Source organism: Myxine glutinosa, chromosome 12 (assembly GCF_964187855.1).
Source record: "Myxine glutinosa chromosome 12, kmMyxGlut1.1, whole genome shotgun sequence".
NCBI classification, from domain to species: Eukaryota; Metazoa; Chordata; class Myxini; order Myxiniformes; family Myxinidae; genus Myxine; species Myxine glutinosa.
Genome location: NC_136272.1, coordinates 75,253,987 through 75,271,908, shown reverse-complemented (window position 1 = coordinate 75,271,908; position 17,922 = coordinate 75,253,987). Strand labels below are relative to the sequence as shown.

The following is a 17,922-nucleotide window of genomic DNA, read 5'->3' as shown; positions in this document are numbered from 1 at the left end:
CAAGTAAAAAGAAAATAAATGAGGATAAGTAGAGAACAACTCCCAGAACATAACGGATCATTTAGCCATGGTTGCTAGCGCTAAGGCTAAATAGCTTTAGCTAAATAGTCACAGGTAAAAAAAAAAATTTTGTATACAAGGTCGAGGCTCGTGTAAGAGCTAACATTGATCACAACAAGACAAACTGACACATAAAACATAAAACATATGATGAAGGGAGCGGGAGAACAAGGTGGAGAGCAGGGACATCGGGAGATCTGTGGGAGGGAGAGGACTTGGGGGGAGGAGGCATGGGAAGGCGGGTGGGGGGAGGAGGCGTGGGAGAGTTAAAAAAAAACACATGAACACTGCTAGGACTTCCAGGAAATAATTCGGTATTTCAAAAAAGTGGATCTGGGGTGAATTAACGGGGGTAGAAAAGATCAAGGTTTTGGATGGGGGAAGATAAGAGATGGTGGTGAACAGCTGTTTTAAAGACCTGGAGGGAGGTGTGGGATTGAAGAGAGTGAGGGAGTTTGTTCCAGAGGCGGGAGTAAAGAGGAATGAAAGAGTGAAGGTGAGCAGAGAGTCTTGATTTTGGCAGTTTCACCAGAAGAGGGCTGGCAGATCTTGTGCAACCTGTAGGAATATTTGGGGGACAGAGCCCAGAGAGAGCTGGGGGAGCAAGGCCGGAGAGGAGTCGGTATAAGACAGAAAGACCACCAACCTGCCTGCGGTGAGTAAGTGAAAGGCCCTCGGAGATAGCTTCATCGTGGGAGATTCCAATGATTCTGAAAGCTTTGGATTCAACAGCGTGGAGCCGAGCTAGGTGTGAGGCAGGAGCACCGGCCCATAGGGGAGAGCAGTATTCCATTGAGCTGCGGATGAAAGCCTTGTATGTGGTGAGGAGCTCAGGTGTGCCAAGGAAGGACTTCGCACGACGGAGGATAGTTAGCTAAAATAAGTCAAACAGTAATCAATGACAGACAAGGGAGGGTAGTAGGAGGTTGGTGGAAGGGATGTACAAAGGAACGAAGGGAAGAGTTTTGGTTTGTCCAGGGATGTCGGATGAGTTTAGCGTGAACATCCGTTTGAGGCAGGGAAGCTCTCTCAGCCCACTCCTGATTATCATGGTGATGGAGCTGGTAAGCAGGAAGGTAAACATTAGGGGTATTCAAGGGAGGATGTATGTAGACGATCTGGTTGTTGTGGTGGAGTGCGGGCGGGAAATGCAGAAGGTACTGGGGGAGTTGAAGGAGGCATTTGAGAAACATGGACTGAAGATGAGCATGGAGAAGACTCGGGTGATGTGAGTCAGGCAGCAGAGAAAATAAATTAATAGCAGGTTACAGGGGAAATAGATCAGACAGGGAAATAGGTTTGAGTATCTGTGGGAACAGTAACTTGGGATGGTAAGTCGAGGCATAGGTGTGGAGGAGGATTGAGATAGGTGCAAATGCGTGGAGGAGTGTGGAGGATGTAATGGCAGACAGAAAGATTTCAAGGACATTGAAAAGGAAAGTTCTGCTGTCATGTGTAACGCTGGCCTACCTATACGGTCTGGAGATGGTAACACTGACAGAGAGCCAACAACAGACGATGCAGTTTTGTGAGAACAACTGGTTTAGGAAGATTGCTGGAGTGAAGAGGGTGGATAGAAAAAGGATGGATGAACTGAGGGAGGAGATTGGTGTGCAGATGGGCTTGACGGGAAAATTGGTGAAATACCGGCAGAAGTGGGCGGGTCATTTGGTGTGGAAAGGTGAAGAGGGAATGGCAAAGAGAGTGGATAGGTTGAGGGAACAAGGTAAGAGGGAACAAGGTAAGAGGAAAAGAGGTAGACCAAGGTTGACATGGGAGGATTGTGTGAGGAGTGATATCAGTAAGGTGGAGGTTGTTGGAGGGTGGAGAGAGTTGGCTGAGGACGGAGGGGGGTGGAGGAAGATCATGGTCAAGGCAAGGCAGAAGATTAGTGCTCATGGACCTCACCCCTTATAAAGACATGAGAAGGAGAAGAAGACACATGACAACTCGTTCAAATTCATCAAACAGAACTGCATTTCCTTAACCTTTAACTCAGTAAAAACTGAGAACAAAACCATGTTTGTTTTAGCTTATTTGTTACCTTGTCACATTGTCTCCTTTTATCAAAATAAAATGTTTGGATTTTATGATAATGTTAGCTTATAGAAGATGAGAATTTCATGAATCATCCTCATTTTTAACAGAAAGTAAATGTTCTCTTGGATAATTTAATCGTATAGTCCAAATCTTTTTATTTATTTCAAGAAACAATAAAATGTTTGCAAATTTAGAAAAACTTAAATGGAAGCCGAGAGGAAGAAAAACTTACTGCAGCATCTGGAGTTCCCTCATCATTATCTCCAGCATTTTCTCCTTCTGTGGAAATAAAATTTTAACTTAGGGTAGAAACAAAGTGGAAATGTAATTTTAAAATGAGAACACTACATTATGTAAATAATTATAATAATAATTATAATAATAAAAATAACAACAATACCTTCCTCATTCTCATCTTCACTTTCAGAGTTTTCACTATCAGCATCCTCATCTTTAGAGGTTTTTGTCTTCTTTCCCTAACAAATCATTGACAGATTATTATCAATTGTGCATGAACAATTTGTTATGTCAATGACCACAAACTCAAACTATAACGACACTCGGTAGAGCACATTACACCACCAGGATGAACAATTTACATTTTGTATCCACTGATAGTCCGGATCTGGATCCGGACCTGAATCAAAATCGAATCGGCTTGTTCTTGTCACCGAACAACTCATCCACCAAGTTTAGTCATAACTCCTCCTCCATAACTTTTTTAAATATCATGTTATATTTGGCCCCATCTCTGAATGGTGAAGAAGCACTTTAAATTTAAAAAATTCTCACATCTGGATCCAGATTCAGATCTTCACCAAAATCTAATCATTTCGTCCTCGTCACACACACACAACCTGTCCACCAAGTTTCGTCCAAATCTGTCCACAAGTTTGAGATATCCTGTTCCAAACAGGCGAAACAACCAGACATACAGGCGTGAAAACAACCTCCGTCCACCTTCGGTGGGGATGTAATGACCGCAAATCGTCACAGGATACGAATATTTTTTGGGTCGTTATCTGCTGTTATAAGTTCGCTACCCAGAGGGGACTATAGATTTGCTGTCCGTATATCTGTCGGTCCGTCCATCCCACCTGTACTTTTCTGAACTTCTTTCCCATACCATTTAGCATATTCAACTGAAACGTGGTACATGGCTTCATTATGATAAGTAACAGAACATGTCCAGTTTCGGGTGCTTCATAAAATTTTCAATGAGTTTTGCCCTTTTTGGATATAAAACATCACATATTATCCATGGGTCAGTTTTCCAGACTTTTCCCCCTTACCCTTTAACACATTGAACTGCAACTTGGTAGGGGACATGTATTGCAAAGCAATTCTCCCTCTTGTTAGAAATTGTATTGTCAAAATTGTATTGTCATTGTATTGTCATTGTATTGTCAAATTGTATTGTCAAATTGAATTGTCAAATTGTATTGTCAAATTGTATTGTCATTGTATCGTCAAATTGTATTGTCAAATTGTATTGTCATTGTATTGTCAAATTGTATTGTCATTGTATTGTCAAATTGTATTGTCATTGTATTGTCAAATTGTATTGTCATTGTATTGTCAAATTGTATTGTCAAATTGTATTGTCATTGTATTGTCATTGTATTGTCAAATTGTATTGTCATTGCATTGCCAAATTGTATTGTCAAATTGTATTGTCATCGTATTGTCAAATTGTATTGTCATTGTATTGTCAAATTGTATTGTCATTGTATTGTCAAATTGTATTGTCATTGTATTGTCAAATTGTATTGTCAAATTGTATTGACAAATTGTATTGTCATTGTATTGTGAAATTGTATTGTCAAATTGTATTGTCAAATTGTATTGTCAAATTGCATTGTCAAATTGTATTGTCATATTGTATTGTCAAATTGTATTGTCAAATTGTATTGTCAAATTGTATTGTCATTGTATTGTCAAATTGTATTGTCAAATTGTATTGTCAAATTGTATTGTCAAATTGTATTGTCATTGTATTGTCAAATTGTATTGTCATTGTATTGTCAAATTGTATTGTCAAATTGTATTGTCATTGTATTGTCAAATTGTATTGTCAAATTGTATTGTCAAATTGTATTGTCATTGTATTGTCAAATTGTATTGTCAAATTGTATTGTCAAATTGTATTGTCATTGTATTGTCAAATTGTATTGTCAAATTGTGTTGTCAAATTGTATTGTCCTTGTATTGTCAAATTGTATTGTCAAATTGTATTGTCAAATTGTGTTGTCAAATTGTATTGTCATTGTATTGTCAAATTGTATTGTCAAATTGTATTGTCAAATTGTATTGTCATTGTATTGTCAAATTGTATTGTCATTGTATTGTCAAATTGTATTGTCAAATTGTATTGTCATTGTATTGTCAAATTGTGTTGTCAAATTGTATTGTCAAATTGTATTGTCAAATTGTATTGTCAAATTGTATTGTCAAATTGTATTGTCATTGTATTGTCAAATTGTATTGTCATTGTATTGTCAAATTGTATTGTCAAATTGTATTGTCATTGTATTGTCAAATTGTATTGTCAAATTGTGTTGTCAAATTGTATTGTCAAATTGTATTGTCAAATTATATTGTCAAATTGTATTGCCAAATTGTATTGTCAAATTGTATTGCCAAATTGTATCGTCATTGTATTGTCAAATTGTATTGTCATTGTATTGTCAAATTGTATTGTCATTGTATTGTCAAATTGTATTGTCATTGTATTGTCAAATTGTATTGTCATTGTATTGTCAAATTGTATTGTCAAATTGTATTGTCATTGTATTGTCAAATTGTATTGTCAAATTGTATTGTCATTGTATTGTCAAATTGTATTGTCATTGTATTGTCAAATTGTATTGTCATTGTATTGCCAAATTTTATTGTCAAATTGTATTGTCATTGTATTGTCAAATTGTGTTGTCATTGTATTGTCAAATTGTATTGTCATTGTATTGTCAAATTGTATTGTCATTGTATTGTCAAATTGTATTGTCAAATTGTATTGTCATTGTATTGTCAAATTGTATTGTCATTGTATTGTCATTGTATTGTCATTGTATTGTCAAATTGTATCGTCATTGTATTGTCAAATTGTATTGTCAAATTGTATTGTCATTGTATTGTCAAATTGTATTGTCAAATTGTATTGCCAAATTGTATTTTCATTGTATTGTCAAATTGTATTGTCAAATTGTATTGTCATTGTATTGTCAAATTGTATTGTCATTGTATTGTCAAATTGTATTGTCATTGTATTGTCAAATTGTATTGTCAAATTGTATTGTCATTGTATTGTCAAATTGTGTTGTCAAATTGTATTGTCAAATTGTATTGTCATTGTATTGTCAAATTGTATTGTCAAATTGTATTGCCAAATTGTATTGTCAAATTGTATTGTCAAATTGTATTGTCATTGTGTTGCCAAATTGTATTGTCAAATTGTATTGTCAAATTGTATTGTCAAATTGTATTGTCATTGTATTGTCAAATTGTATTGTCATTGTATTGTCAAATTGTATTGTCAAATTGTATTGACAAATTGTATTGTCATTGTATTGTCAAATTGTATTGTCAAATTGTATTGTCATTGTATTGTCAAATTGTATTGTCATTGTATTGTCAAATTGTATTGTCAAATTGTATTGTCAAATTGTATTGTCAAATTGTATTGTCATTGTATTGTCAAATTGTATTGTCATTGTATTGTCAAATTGTATTGTCATTGTATTGTCAAATTGTATTGTCATTGTATTGTCAAATTGTATTGTCAAATTGTATTGTCAAATTGTATTGTCATTGTATTGTCATTGTATTGTCAAATTGTATTGTCAAATTGTATTGTCAAATTGTATTGTCATTGTATTGTCAAATTGTATTGTCAAATTGTATTTTTTTTTTTTTTTTTTTAAAATACTGAATCGAGGCTCGTGAAAGAGCTGACAACCACGAGGGAAAGACAGCACAGGGGGACCACGAGGGAAAGACAGCACAGGGGGACCACGAAGGAAAGACAGTACAGGGGGAAACATTCATTAAAACACATTCAACAAAAAGACATCCAGGAACAAAGCACAGGGGGACCGCGAGGGAAAGACAGCACAGGGGGAAACATTCATTAAAACACATTCAACAAAAAGACATCCAGGAACACAGTACAGGGGGACCGCGAGGGAAAGACAGTACAGGGGGAAACATTCATTAAAACACATTCAACAAAAAGACACCCAGGAACACAGCACAGGGGGACCGCGAGGGAAAGACAGTACAGGGGGACCGTGAGGGAAAGACAGTACAGGTCATATTGTCATTGTATTGTCAAATTGTATTGTCATTGTATTGCCAAATTGTATTGTCAAATTGTATTGTTAAATTGTATTGTCAAATTGTATTGTCATTGTATTGTCAAATTGTATTGTCATTGTATTGTCAAATTGTATTGTCATTGTATTGTCAAATTGTATTGTCATTGTATTGTCAAATTGTATTGTCAAATTGTATTGTCAAATTGTATTGTTAAATTGTCTTGTCATTGTATTGTCATTGTATTGTCAAATTGTATTGTCATTGTATTGTCAAATTGTATTGTCAAATTGTATTGTCATTGTATTGTCAAATTGTATTGTCATTGTATTGTCAAATTGTATTGTCAAATTGTATTGTCATTGTATTGTCAAATTGTATTGTCAAATTGTATTGTTAAATTGTCTTGTCATTGTATTGTCATTGTATTGTCAAATTGTATTGTCATTGTATTGTCAAATTGTATTGTCAAATTGTATTGTCAAATTGTATTGTCAAATTGTATTGTGAAATTGTATTGTCAAATTGTATTGTCATTGTATTGTCAAATTGTATTGTCAAATTGTATTGTCAAATTGTATTGTCAAATTGTATTGTCAAATTGTATTGTCAAATTGTATTGTCATTGTATTGTCAAATTGTATTGTCAAATTGTATTGTCAAATTGTATTGTCAAATTGTATTGTCATTGTATTGTCATTGTATTGTCAAATTGTATTGTCATTGTATTGTCAAATTGTATTGTCATTGTATTGTCAAATTGTATTGTCAAATTGTATTGTCAAATTGTATTGTCATTGTATTGTCAAATTGTATTGTCAAATTGTATTGTCATTGTATTGTCAAATTGTATTGTCAAATTGTGTTGTCAAATTGTATTGTCCTTGTATTGTCAAATTGTATTGTCAAATTGTATTGTCAAATTGTGTTGTCAAATTGTATTGTCATTGTATTGTCAAATTGTATTGTCAAATTGTATTGTCAAATTGTATTGTCATTGTATTGTCAAATTGTATTGTCATTGTATTGTCAAATTGTATTGTCAAATTGTATTGTCATTGTATTGTCAAATTGTGTTGTCAAATTGTATTGTCAAATTGTATTGTCAAATTGTATTGTCATTGTATTGTCAAATTGTATTGTCATTGTATTGTCAAATTGTATTGTCAAATTGTATTGTCATTGTATTGTCAAATTGTGTTGTCAAATTGTGTTGTCAAATTGTATTGTCAAATTGTATTGTCATTGTATTGTCAAATTGTATTGTCAAATTGTGTTGTCAAATTGTATTGTCAAATTGTATTGTCAAATTATATTGTCAAATTGTATTGCCAAATTGTATTGTCAAATTGTATTGCCAAATTGTATCGTCATTGTATTGTCAAATTGTATTGTCATTGTATTGTCAAATTGTATTGTCATTGTATTGTCAAATTGTATTGTCATTGTATTGTCAAATTGTATTGTCAAATTGTATTGTCATTGTATTGTCAAATTGTATTGTCAAATTGTATTGTCATTGTATTGTCAAATTGTATTGTCATTGTATTGTCAAATTGTATTGTCATTGTATTGTCAAATTGTATTGTCATTGTATTGCCAAATTTTATTGTCAAATTGTATTGTCATTGTATTGTCAAATTGTGTTGTCATTGTATTGTCAAATTGTATTGTCATTGTATTGTCAAATTGTATTGTCATTGTATTGTCAAATTGTATTGTCAAATTGTATTGTCATTGTATTGTCAAATTGTATTGTCATTGTATTGTCATTGTATTGTCGTTGTATTGTCAAATTGTATCGTCATTGTATTGTCAAATTGTATTGTCAAATTGTATTGTCATTGTATTGTCAAATTGTATTGTCAAATTGTATTGCCAAATTGTATTGTCATTGTATTGTCAAATTGTATTGTCAAATTGTATTGTCATTGTATTGTCAAATTGTATTGTCATTGTATTGTCAAATTGTATTGTCATTGTATTGTCAAATTGTATTGTCAAATTGTATTGTCATTGTATTGTCAAATTGTGTTGTCAAATTGTATTGTCAAATTGTATTGTCAAATTGTATTGCCAAATTGTATTGTCAAATTGTATTGTCATTGTGTTGCCAAATTGTATTGTCAAATTGTATTGTCAAATTGTATTGTCAAATTGTATTGTCATTGTATTGTCAAATTGTATTGTCATTGTATTGTCAAATTGTATTGTCAAATTGTATTGACAAATTGTATTGTCATTGTATTGTCAAATTGTATTGTCAAATTGTATTGTCATTGCATTGTCAAATTGTATTGTCATTGTATTGTCAAATTGTATTGTCAAATTGTATTGTCAAATTGTATTGTCAAATTGTATTGTCATTGTATTGTCAAATTGTATTGTCAAATTGTATTGTCATTGTATTGTCATTGTATTGTCAAATTGTATTGTCAAATTGTATTGTCATTGTATTGTCAAATTGTATTGTCAAATTGTATTGTCAAATTGTATTGTCATTGTATTGTCATTGTATTGTCAAATTGTATTGTCAAATTGTATTGTCAAATTGTATTGTCATTGTATTGTCAAATTGTATTGTCATTGTATTGTCAAATTGTATTGTCATTGTATTGTCAAATTGTATTGTCATTGTATTGTCAAATTGTATTGTCAAATTGTATTGTCAAATTGTATTGTTAAATTGTCTTGTCATTGTATTGTCATTGTATTGTCAAATTGTATTGTCATTGTATTGTCAAATTGTATTGTCAAATTGTATTGTCATTGTATTGTCAAATTGTATTGTCATTGTATTGTCAAATTGTATTGTCATTGTATTGTCAAATTGTATTGTCAAATTGTATTGTTAAATTGTCTTGTCATTGTATTGTCATTGTATTGTCAAATTGTATTGTCATTGTATTGTCAAATTGTATTGTCAAATTGTATTGTCATTGTATTGTCAAATTGTATTGTCATTGTATTGTCAAATTGTATTGTCAAATTGTATTGTCATTGTATTGTCAAATTGTATTGTCATTGTATTGCCAAATTGTATTGTCATTGTATTGTCAAATTGTATTGTCAAATTGTGTTGTCAAATTGTATTGTCAAATTGTATTGTCATTGTATTGTCAAATTGTATTGTCAAATTGTATTGTCAAATTGTATTGTCAAATTGTATTGTCATTGTATTGTCAAATTGTATTGTCAAATTGTATTGTTAAATTGTATTTCACCCAGAGGTGTAAACTGCAGACATTAATTCCTAGTTTTGATATAAATGGCCATGCTTATATAAATTGTCTGAAATATTGACCACAGCGTCAGCTTTATCTGGGATCACAAAGAAGTACTAATGGAGATTAAACCAACCTCTTTGCCATCATTTTCAGACTTGGATTTTCGGCTGCAGAGTGATGTACCAATGCGGAGGGTTTCATATACTGGGTCCACTTTGCTTGCAGTGTCTGCAATGGTGGAATTGCATCCAAGTTTGCACATTAATGCGACATTCCATTCAAACATACCCACTGTACATGATATTTTCATTGTGATTCGAAAGAAGAATTTGTCCTTGAGGTTTCAGGCTCAAATGCCACTTGAAGGCAGCATCATCAAGAATTTGAATTTTCGGTGTCTGTAAGCGAGCAGACAAATTACCAGGCCACAATGTGATGGTAAAAATCTAGCTGCATCACTAGACCTTCATAAATGTGATCATCTGCCTGGCCTGTCTCACATGTGATGTCAGTCTAAACTTTCTGCTCACTCTTTAATCCTTAGGGTAACTTGGGGCAGGTACTAAAATACTCCCTGTAATGAGATTGTTGTCCATGTTCCTCTCAATGAATGTAGTTTTTCTTTTAGTCTTGTATGATATTCAACCCCATGTTGTCAAAGGGATGAACATCTTCAAAGCGCAATAACAACAGGGGTTTGATTGATCTATACAGAGAGAGAGAGAGAGAGAGACAGAGACAGAGACAGAGAGAGAGAGAGAGAGAGAGAGAGAGAGAGAGAGAGAGAGAGAGAGAGAGAGAGAGAGAGAGAGAGAGAGAGAGAGAGAGAGAGAGAACGAGAGAGAGAACTGTGAGAGTGTGTGTACATGTGTGTACATATGTGTACATATGTGTACATATGTGGATGTGTGTGTGTATGTGTGTGTATGTTTATGTGTGTATGTGTGTGTGTGTGTGTGTGTGTGTGTGTGTGTATGTGTGTATGTGTATGTGTATGTATGTGTGCATTTTTATTTGTGTGTGTGTGTGTGTGTGTGTGTGTGTCTGTGTGTATGTGTATGTGTATGTATGTGTATGTGTATGTGTTTGTATGTGTATGTGTGTGTATGTGCATATGTGTATGTATGTGTATGTGTGCATTTTTATGTGTGTGTGTGTGTGTGTGTGTGTGTATGTGTAAGTAAGTGTATGTGTATGTGTATGTGTATGTCTGTGTGTGTGTGTGGTCACTTTTCTCAGAGATGGCTGAACGAATCTTTGTTAAACTTTCAGAGGTTCATCAGTGAGTTCTGCAGAGTGTTTTAGGCTATAAAAATTTTTGGAATATAAAATGGAATATTTTTTGCCGATTTTTTTTTATTTTCATCACTCTATTATGTGTGTATGGAAGTTTGTATAAGGACCGCATTCCGTAGCGGGCATCGGGAAGTTTTATGCTGCGTACCCCTGCGAGTTACATATAAAATGAATGTATGATGTATTTAATCAAAAACAAGTTGCTTATTTTGAACTAATTTTTTTATCTGAAAAAAAATGCAAATTACATTTTAATTACCCCTTTTGAATAAATATGAATATCTGTCAAATGTCTTCGACTTGAATATAAGAACATCTTCAATTACACAGCAAACATTCAATGATGTATTTCTCACATAAAATTACCTATTGGAAGGATGTCTTTGAAGGTAAACACCAATGGAGTGCTGAAGTGTCGTTTGAAACCACGTGGCTGGAATGAAAAAGTGAAACCCGCAACACCTGTTTCTGTGCAACTTGTACATAACAAGGTTACCTTAAAAAAATTTGTTCTTCTTCCACATCCATCCCCATTTTATGGACCGTACCAAGAAAAATTAAAAGCAAATTTTTAAACCATAAATTATTCCTTCTAAACTAATAATGGTGTATATATGTAAGTGTATAAAGCTCGCAGTGTTAGTGTGAGAAATCTCTGAGGATAACCCAGAGACTCAATAGCTCAGTGGGTTGTCACCATGTAAGTGATGAGGTTCCTGGGTTTGAGTCCTGGGTTGAGTCAGAATTTTCTCACACTAGCCCCACGCAGGAATTTACTTCCTGTTTCTTAAATTGTTAGATGAGTTCATCTTCAATGCGCTTTCACACACTTACATACACATACATACACTCACATCCGGGGACTGCCTAGCAGGCATGTAAGACATCGGCCATTATAAAGCTCGCAGTGTTAGTGTGAGAAATCTCTGAGGATATCCCAGAGACTCAATAACTCAGTGGGCTGTCACTGCATAAGTGATGAGGTTCCTGGGTTCGAGTCCCAGGTTGAGTCAGAATTTTTTCACACTAGCCCCACGCAGGAATTTACTTCCTGTTTCTTAAATTATTTATATATATGTGTATATATTGTTGCGGATATGGGATTTGGCCTCCATATCCGCTTGTAAATATTCCCCTATTTCCCCAATACTCCCCAACTATCCCCAATCCCCCATTCCCTAGTCCCATTGTCTGTAAACAACACTCTGTAGAACCGACCTTCCCCTTTTTCCCCCATTAACTGTCGTGCCCAGGTTCACCGCATCTCACGTAGACAACTATAGGACCTCTTGCTAGTTATTCTTAGTCTATGTCAGTTAAGGACTCGTTTCCATTAATTCTGACTCTTCGTTGCACCAGAATGTGATTGTATGGCACCAGTAGTGAGTTTAGGACCTCCCCATACCTCCTCCCATCTTCCTCATGAAACAACAACAACAACAACAACAACTACAACAACAGCGCGCGGGGAGTGTGCGTCCTCACTCCGGCTTGGTTAGCCGCCATTGCCCATGTGCTCCGGCGGGGTTACCACGAAGGGGCTGACTGTCGGCCCCTCGTCAAGGGCGGAGCCCGGTAACCCCCAGCACCCAATAAGAAGCGGCGGGCCGATTCCATCTGGGGCAGAGCTAACGAGCCGAGGGCGTGTCACTCCTCGCCGGATATACGCAGCCACTTACCGGACGTGACGTAAGATGCGCCCCGAGCTTGAAGTGAAGAGAACCAGACGCCACCTCCGAGCGCTGAGAGACCTCCCTGCATCTTTTGGGCCGCGCTATCCTGTCCCTGAGCACAAGGTGCACCTTGTGCTGTCCACCGACTACCTGCCCTTCCTTGCCATCAATCCCGGTGTGAGTCAGTCTTGTCCTGTTTATCTGTGGTCTGTCGGGGTTACTATAAGACCGTGATTAAGTGCCTACCTTCCTATGCTGTCCCTCTTGTCCTTGTAATCTCAACGTTCCGAAATATTATAACCTCCTCCGGAGGTCTTGAGAACTGTACCCCTGGTGTCGTGTCATTTAACCCAGCCGTTGTGTCCTTTCCTCAATTGATTTAGCGTAGCGCGACTCGGCCAACGTTCGAGTATAATCGGGTAAACTGTGCAGACGCGGTCATACCAAACCGCTCGGTAAACCAACATCCACAACCGCGTCTGTAACATTTGGTGTCAGGAAGTGGGATTCGATCCGGAGCGCGTTTCACGCGCTCGAAATTATAACAGCGAAATTTAATTGTGTTTTACAAAAAAAATAAAAACCCGAATTTTGGAAGTCGCGCTATGGCAGACCAAGACGGCTGGGTTCCGGTAGAGGAGAGGGAGGCAGGGTCGATCCAGGACCAAAATGAGGGACAAGAGGAGAGCGAAGCAGTGAGGGTAGCAGATTCGCAAAATAGCGTCGTCGCGCACGAGGTAGCGGGCGCGCGAAATGGCGCCTCGCACATGGCCACGGCGACCGCGCCCGCGACCGTGGTAGCGCCGCCGATGGATTGGGGCCTATTTATGGAACAAATAAAGGCCTTTATGGTTAAGTCGGGTGAAGAAATGAAGGACGAGATGAGGGCTAATAGTCAGCAATTGGGAAACCAAATTGTGGGATTGAGGGCTGATAGTGAGCGATTAGAGGGCCAAATGGGGGTAATGGGAAGCCAAATGGGGGTAATGAGGGACGAAGTGAGGGGTACCGGTGAGGGGTTAGACAAGAAATTTGGGAAGTTAGACAATAATTTTGAGGAGTTAGACAAGAAATTTGGGAAGTTAGACAATAATTTTGAGGGGTTAGACAACGGGATAAAAGAGGTGAGAAATGGGTTAATGGGGGTAGAAAACAGAATGGCCGCTCAAGAGAAGCAAATGGAAGGGATGCAAAAGGGGTTAGAGGGGTTAGAAAACAGGATGGAAGGCAAATTGAGGGACATGAGGGACCAAGCAGAAAGGGAAGTTAAACAAATGGGGCAGCAGATAGAGGGGGTCAGAATGGGGGTAGAAACCAAACTGGATGCTCACAGGGAGGAAATGGAGCAGATGAGGGTGGCATCTGGGCAGGAGATGCAAGTGATGGGAGAGGAGATCAGAGGAGGTGTGAGTGAGGAGGTCGGAGGAGGTGTGCGAGAAAGTCCGACTCTGGGGTGTGTGAGGAAAAAGTGCGTGCCAAGGAGTGAGGGTGCTGGCGAGAGTGAGTCGGTCGTAGCGCGTGTGCGAGGGAGCACATGGAAGCATGGTGTGGTAAGTGTTACAGAGGGTGTGACGGGAGAGTGTGCGCAAGAGTGTGCGCGAGAAAGGTGTGTGACGGACAGGTGCATGGGGAAAGAGTGCGCTGTCAAAGGCAAGGAAGAATGCACGCCTGTGGTGAGTGTTACAGAGGGTGTGACGGGAGAGTGTGCGCAAGTGTGTGCGCGAGAGAGGTGTGTAACGGACGGGTGCATGAGGAAAGAGTGCGCTGTCAAGAGTAAGGGTGAGTGCGCTGTCAAGAATAGAGGTGAGAGTAGTGAGAGTGACAAGGAGCGTGAGTTGGTTGTGACAGGTGAGAAAGGATGCACACCTGGAATGGTAGAGCGTGAGTGGGAATGCACGCTGGAGTTGGTGGTGAGGCACGTGGTTGGGTGTGCGAATGAGAGCACACCTGTGATTGTCACAGAGGAGGTGACCGAGGAGGGGGCGTGAAGAGGTGTGTTGGTGAGGTGTGCGACCAACGAATGTGTGCCAAAGTGTTCGGTGGTCAGGTGTGTGACCAAGGCTGTGAGTGGAATGAGGGTACCTGGGTGTGTAAGGAAAGGTACGAGGAGCATGGGAACGGCTGGATGTGTGAGCAAGGAACGGGCTGCGGGGTGTAAGCATGCAGGTGAAGCATAGACGTTAAACGGGTTAGCGGTTAGAGCGACTTTTAGCCGAATCGGGCCCTCGGTGCGTGCTGGGCCTCGCTTTGAACGGCCGCGTCCGTGCTCCACTAGGCGGAGCGGGCAACTGGATAGGAAGGGTCGTCATGGCGACCACTTTTTGTTGAGGCATTCCGGCAGGTCGAGATCGAGCCATGGGATGGCCCCGTGCCGAGAAGGTGCGTGGGATCTCGGCCCGGGTAAACCTCCTTCCCTGCACCGAGTGCCGGACGCATCCAGCCGCTGGCGCAGAACAACCCGCATTCATGGCTTGGCTTTACGAAGCCGGGCTTTGGACAGGAATTGGCGCACCGAGAGGCATTAGTGAGTAGACTGTGTGATGAGGTTAGTGTTTTGGCCCCGAAATTAGAGAAAAACAAAATTTGATGATTGGCAAAGGAGTGGCAGTAATGATTGGCGGATGATGGGCAGTGATTGGCAAATTTTTGATTTGTTGAAATTTGATGTGCAAAATTGGTAGTGAGCGATGGGCCCGGTGGGTAAGGGTGGCATCCCTGCCACCCTTCCCATGGTGGGGCAAATGCGCAATAGATTATGGGGTGTATGGCAGTGAAAACTAGCCCGGGTGGGTTAGGTTATATTGTGTGTAGGGACCTAGAAGATGACATTAGGTGACGTTAAGGTTAGTTAGTGACTGATACCTGTAGTGGGGACGCAGGTAGATTAGTATGGATGATAATGACGAGGGAGCGCAATAGTTTAAAGGGACGACTGGGAAGCGCAAGTTTCAGAGGGGAGTAGTTAGATGAGATGATGCTGTGTGAGAACTGGACAGGTGTGTGGAGCAGTGGATGAGTAGTGAGTGTTGTGGATCAGCGCGAATGCGCTTGGGGAGAGAAGGGTGCAGGTGGCACCAGGTGTGAGAGCACAGGTGTGCAAGTACAGGTGTGTGGAATACATGGAGTAAGTGGTACGGAGTGGTGTGCATGGTGCGAAGGTGTGGATGGGGGAAGAGTGGACCCCTTTCACGAGTACCCGGGGCGGGTAGTGTAAGTGTTAGGTAGAGGGTATAGGTAAATTGTGGTTGGATATTGGCATTTGTGGTGCGGTTGCAGAATGGTATTGTGGATGGGTGCATTAGTGTTGTGGAAATGGCTGGGCGTGTAGCCTGTTAGTGTGTGTAGTTGGTTGGGCACTCCACCACTGTGAGGATGTCGGCCAGGTGAGGCCGCAGGTGGGCTCTGGGAGCCGTTAGTGTCAGTGGGTGCCTGAGGATCCCGGGTGTGGATCGGGTAGCCCAGTGCCAGAGAGGGCACCGAGTGGGGAGAGCGCCAGAGGGCCTTCCCCAGGTAGTTAGGTTAGGGTAAGGAGCAGGTAAGCTCGGAGGCAACTGCAGTGGTGGAGGTGTGCAGGTGGGTAGACCCGCTGGGAGAGGCACACGCCACGGCCCAGAAATTGTGCGAGGGCACCGGGAGATGAATCGGGGGAGTGAGACCCCAAATTGAAAAGCACCACAGTTTGGTCAATGGGAATTGGTTTTTAGAACCCATAGTGTAAGAGGGCCAATGGATTGGCAGGGAAAGACCCCGGGTAATGTAAAGTTGTTAAAGTCATTTAGGAAATAGTTAGGATTGATGAACCTGTCGCACCATACGCAGCCACTTACCTGAGGTGATGATGACTCCACACCTGTGTTTTCTTTGTTTTGTGTTGCAGGAAGTAAGGATTGCTGTTGGATTTGTGAGACGCATCACGACGTGGATGAGACATTGGGGTGATTCCATCTCTCCCTCCCTAGGAGGGACTGATGATGAATTGGTGATAGCAAATTATGATGTTGAGTTGGAGATGGCAAATTTTGATGAGAGTTGAAAATGGCAAATTTGATTAGTTAGGAGGGAGAGAAGACGAATTTGGTATATGGGAGGAACGGGGAAGACAGTAGGGACGTTTGTTGATTTGTAAAGTAGATGTTTATGGGTAGTGTTGTGTTTTGTGGATACAGTAGGGGGTAAGGGAGGGGCAATGTAGGTTACCTGGTGGGGGGGGGGGGGCGTACGGTAGGAACGTACCTGTCTCACCTGGTTCCCATGTGCCCCCAGTGTGCATCATCTTGTATTGCGTGCACTTTTGCGCCCTTACCACCTGACTCACTTGTCTTCTTCTTTTGTCTCCCACCTCCGAGGGTCTGGCTTTGGGGCAGAGAAAGAGGAGAGAGAGGTGCTGGCTCCGCAGTTGTGGGCCTGCACTTTCGCTGCTTGCTGCCGGGATCGATACACCATATGGACCGCAATGTTTGTGGCCACCCACCATGGACCGCAGTTCTTTTGCGGGCAAGCACCACCCATGGATGGACCTATGGGTCAACGTGGCACCTATGCCATACAGGTGAACCACTAATAGTTGGCCACCAGACGGCCACAATCTAGAAATGGACGCGGTTGGCGCCTTTCTTTATTTTTGAAGGAAGCCAGAACACCAAGTGCACCACACGAAGGCAAGACCAGCGGCAGAACATCGGCCGGCTGCGACACCACCGGTGATTTATAAACACTTTATTGGTGCACCGGATGGTGCTGACTGTACATGATGGGGTGGTGCTTTTGGTGCTTGGATGGGATGCTCTGCACATTATTAAAGGCCGTAAGGCCACAGAGCACTCGTGGGTTGGTGTATCGATGCTGGCATGCGTGCTCTCTCTATGCATAACATCTGCATGTGTTCCTCCAAAAACAGGTCCTGGATCGTAGTGTAAATATCAGCGTAGTCTTGTAAATAATGCTCCCTACCGGCTGTATGTTTAGTTTGCGAATTCTTTCCGCGATCCGGTTATCCTGTGGGTGTGTTTCTGTGAGGAGAAGGGTGCAACGTCGCAGGGGGACATATTTACTCATTTGTGAATATCTGTAAAACTGTCGCACTCAGGGTAGAGTTAATAGTAGAGGGAACTACATCTGAGTGCCACACTAAAGTAGGTAAAAATTTATCGGGTCGGGACGCCCCGAGGGTAGAGAAGGGTGCAATGTTGCGGATATGGGATTTGGCCTCCATATCCGCTTGTAAATATTCCCCTATTTCCCCAATACTCCCCAACTATCCCCAATCCCCCATTCCCTAGTCCCATTGTCTGTAAACAACACTCTGTAGAACCGAC

At 39.8% G+C, this 17,922-nt stretch overlaps 1 protein-coding gene across 4 annotated transcripts in view; it reads right to left on the bottom strand.

The window, feature by feature from the left end:
* The window catches only part of LOC137415093 (SH3 and cysteine-rich domain-containing protein 3-like), a 101,994-nt gene that overhangs the window by 13,248 nt on the left and 70,824 nt on the right, over positions 1-17,922 (bottom strand). For all 4 annotated transcript variants that reach the window (XM_078766019.1, XM_078766021.1, XM_078766020.1 and 1 more), the window contains 4 exons: positions 11,301-11,367; positions 9,772-9,866; positions 2,501-2,576; positions 2,333-2,379 (listed from right to left, as the gene is read on the bottom strand). In XM_078766019.1, coding sequence (XP_078622145.1) covers positions 2,333-2,379; positions 2,501-2,576; positions 9,772-9,866; positions 11,301-11,367 — 285 coding nt within the window. The remainder of the gene's footprint in view (positions 1-2,332; positions 2,380-2,500; positions 2,577-9,771; positions 9,867-11,300; positions 11,368-17,922) is intronic.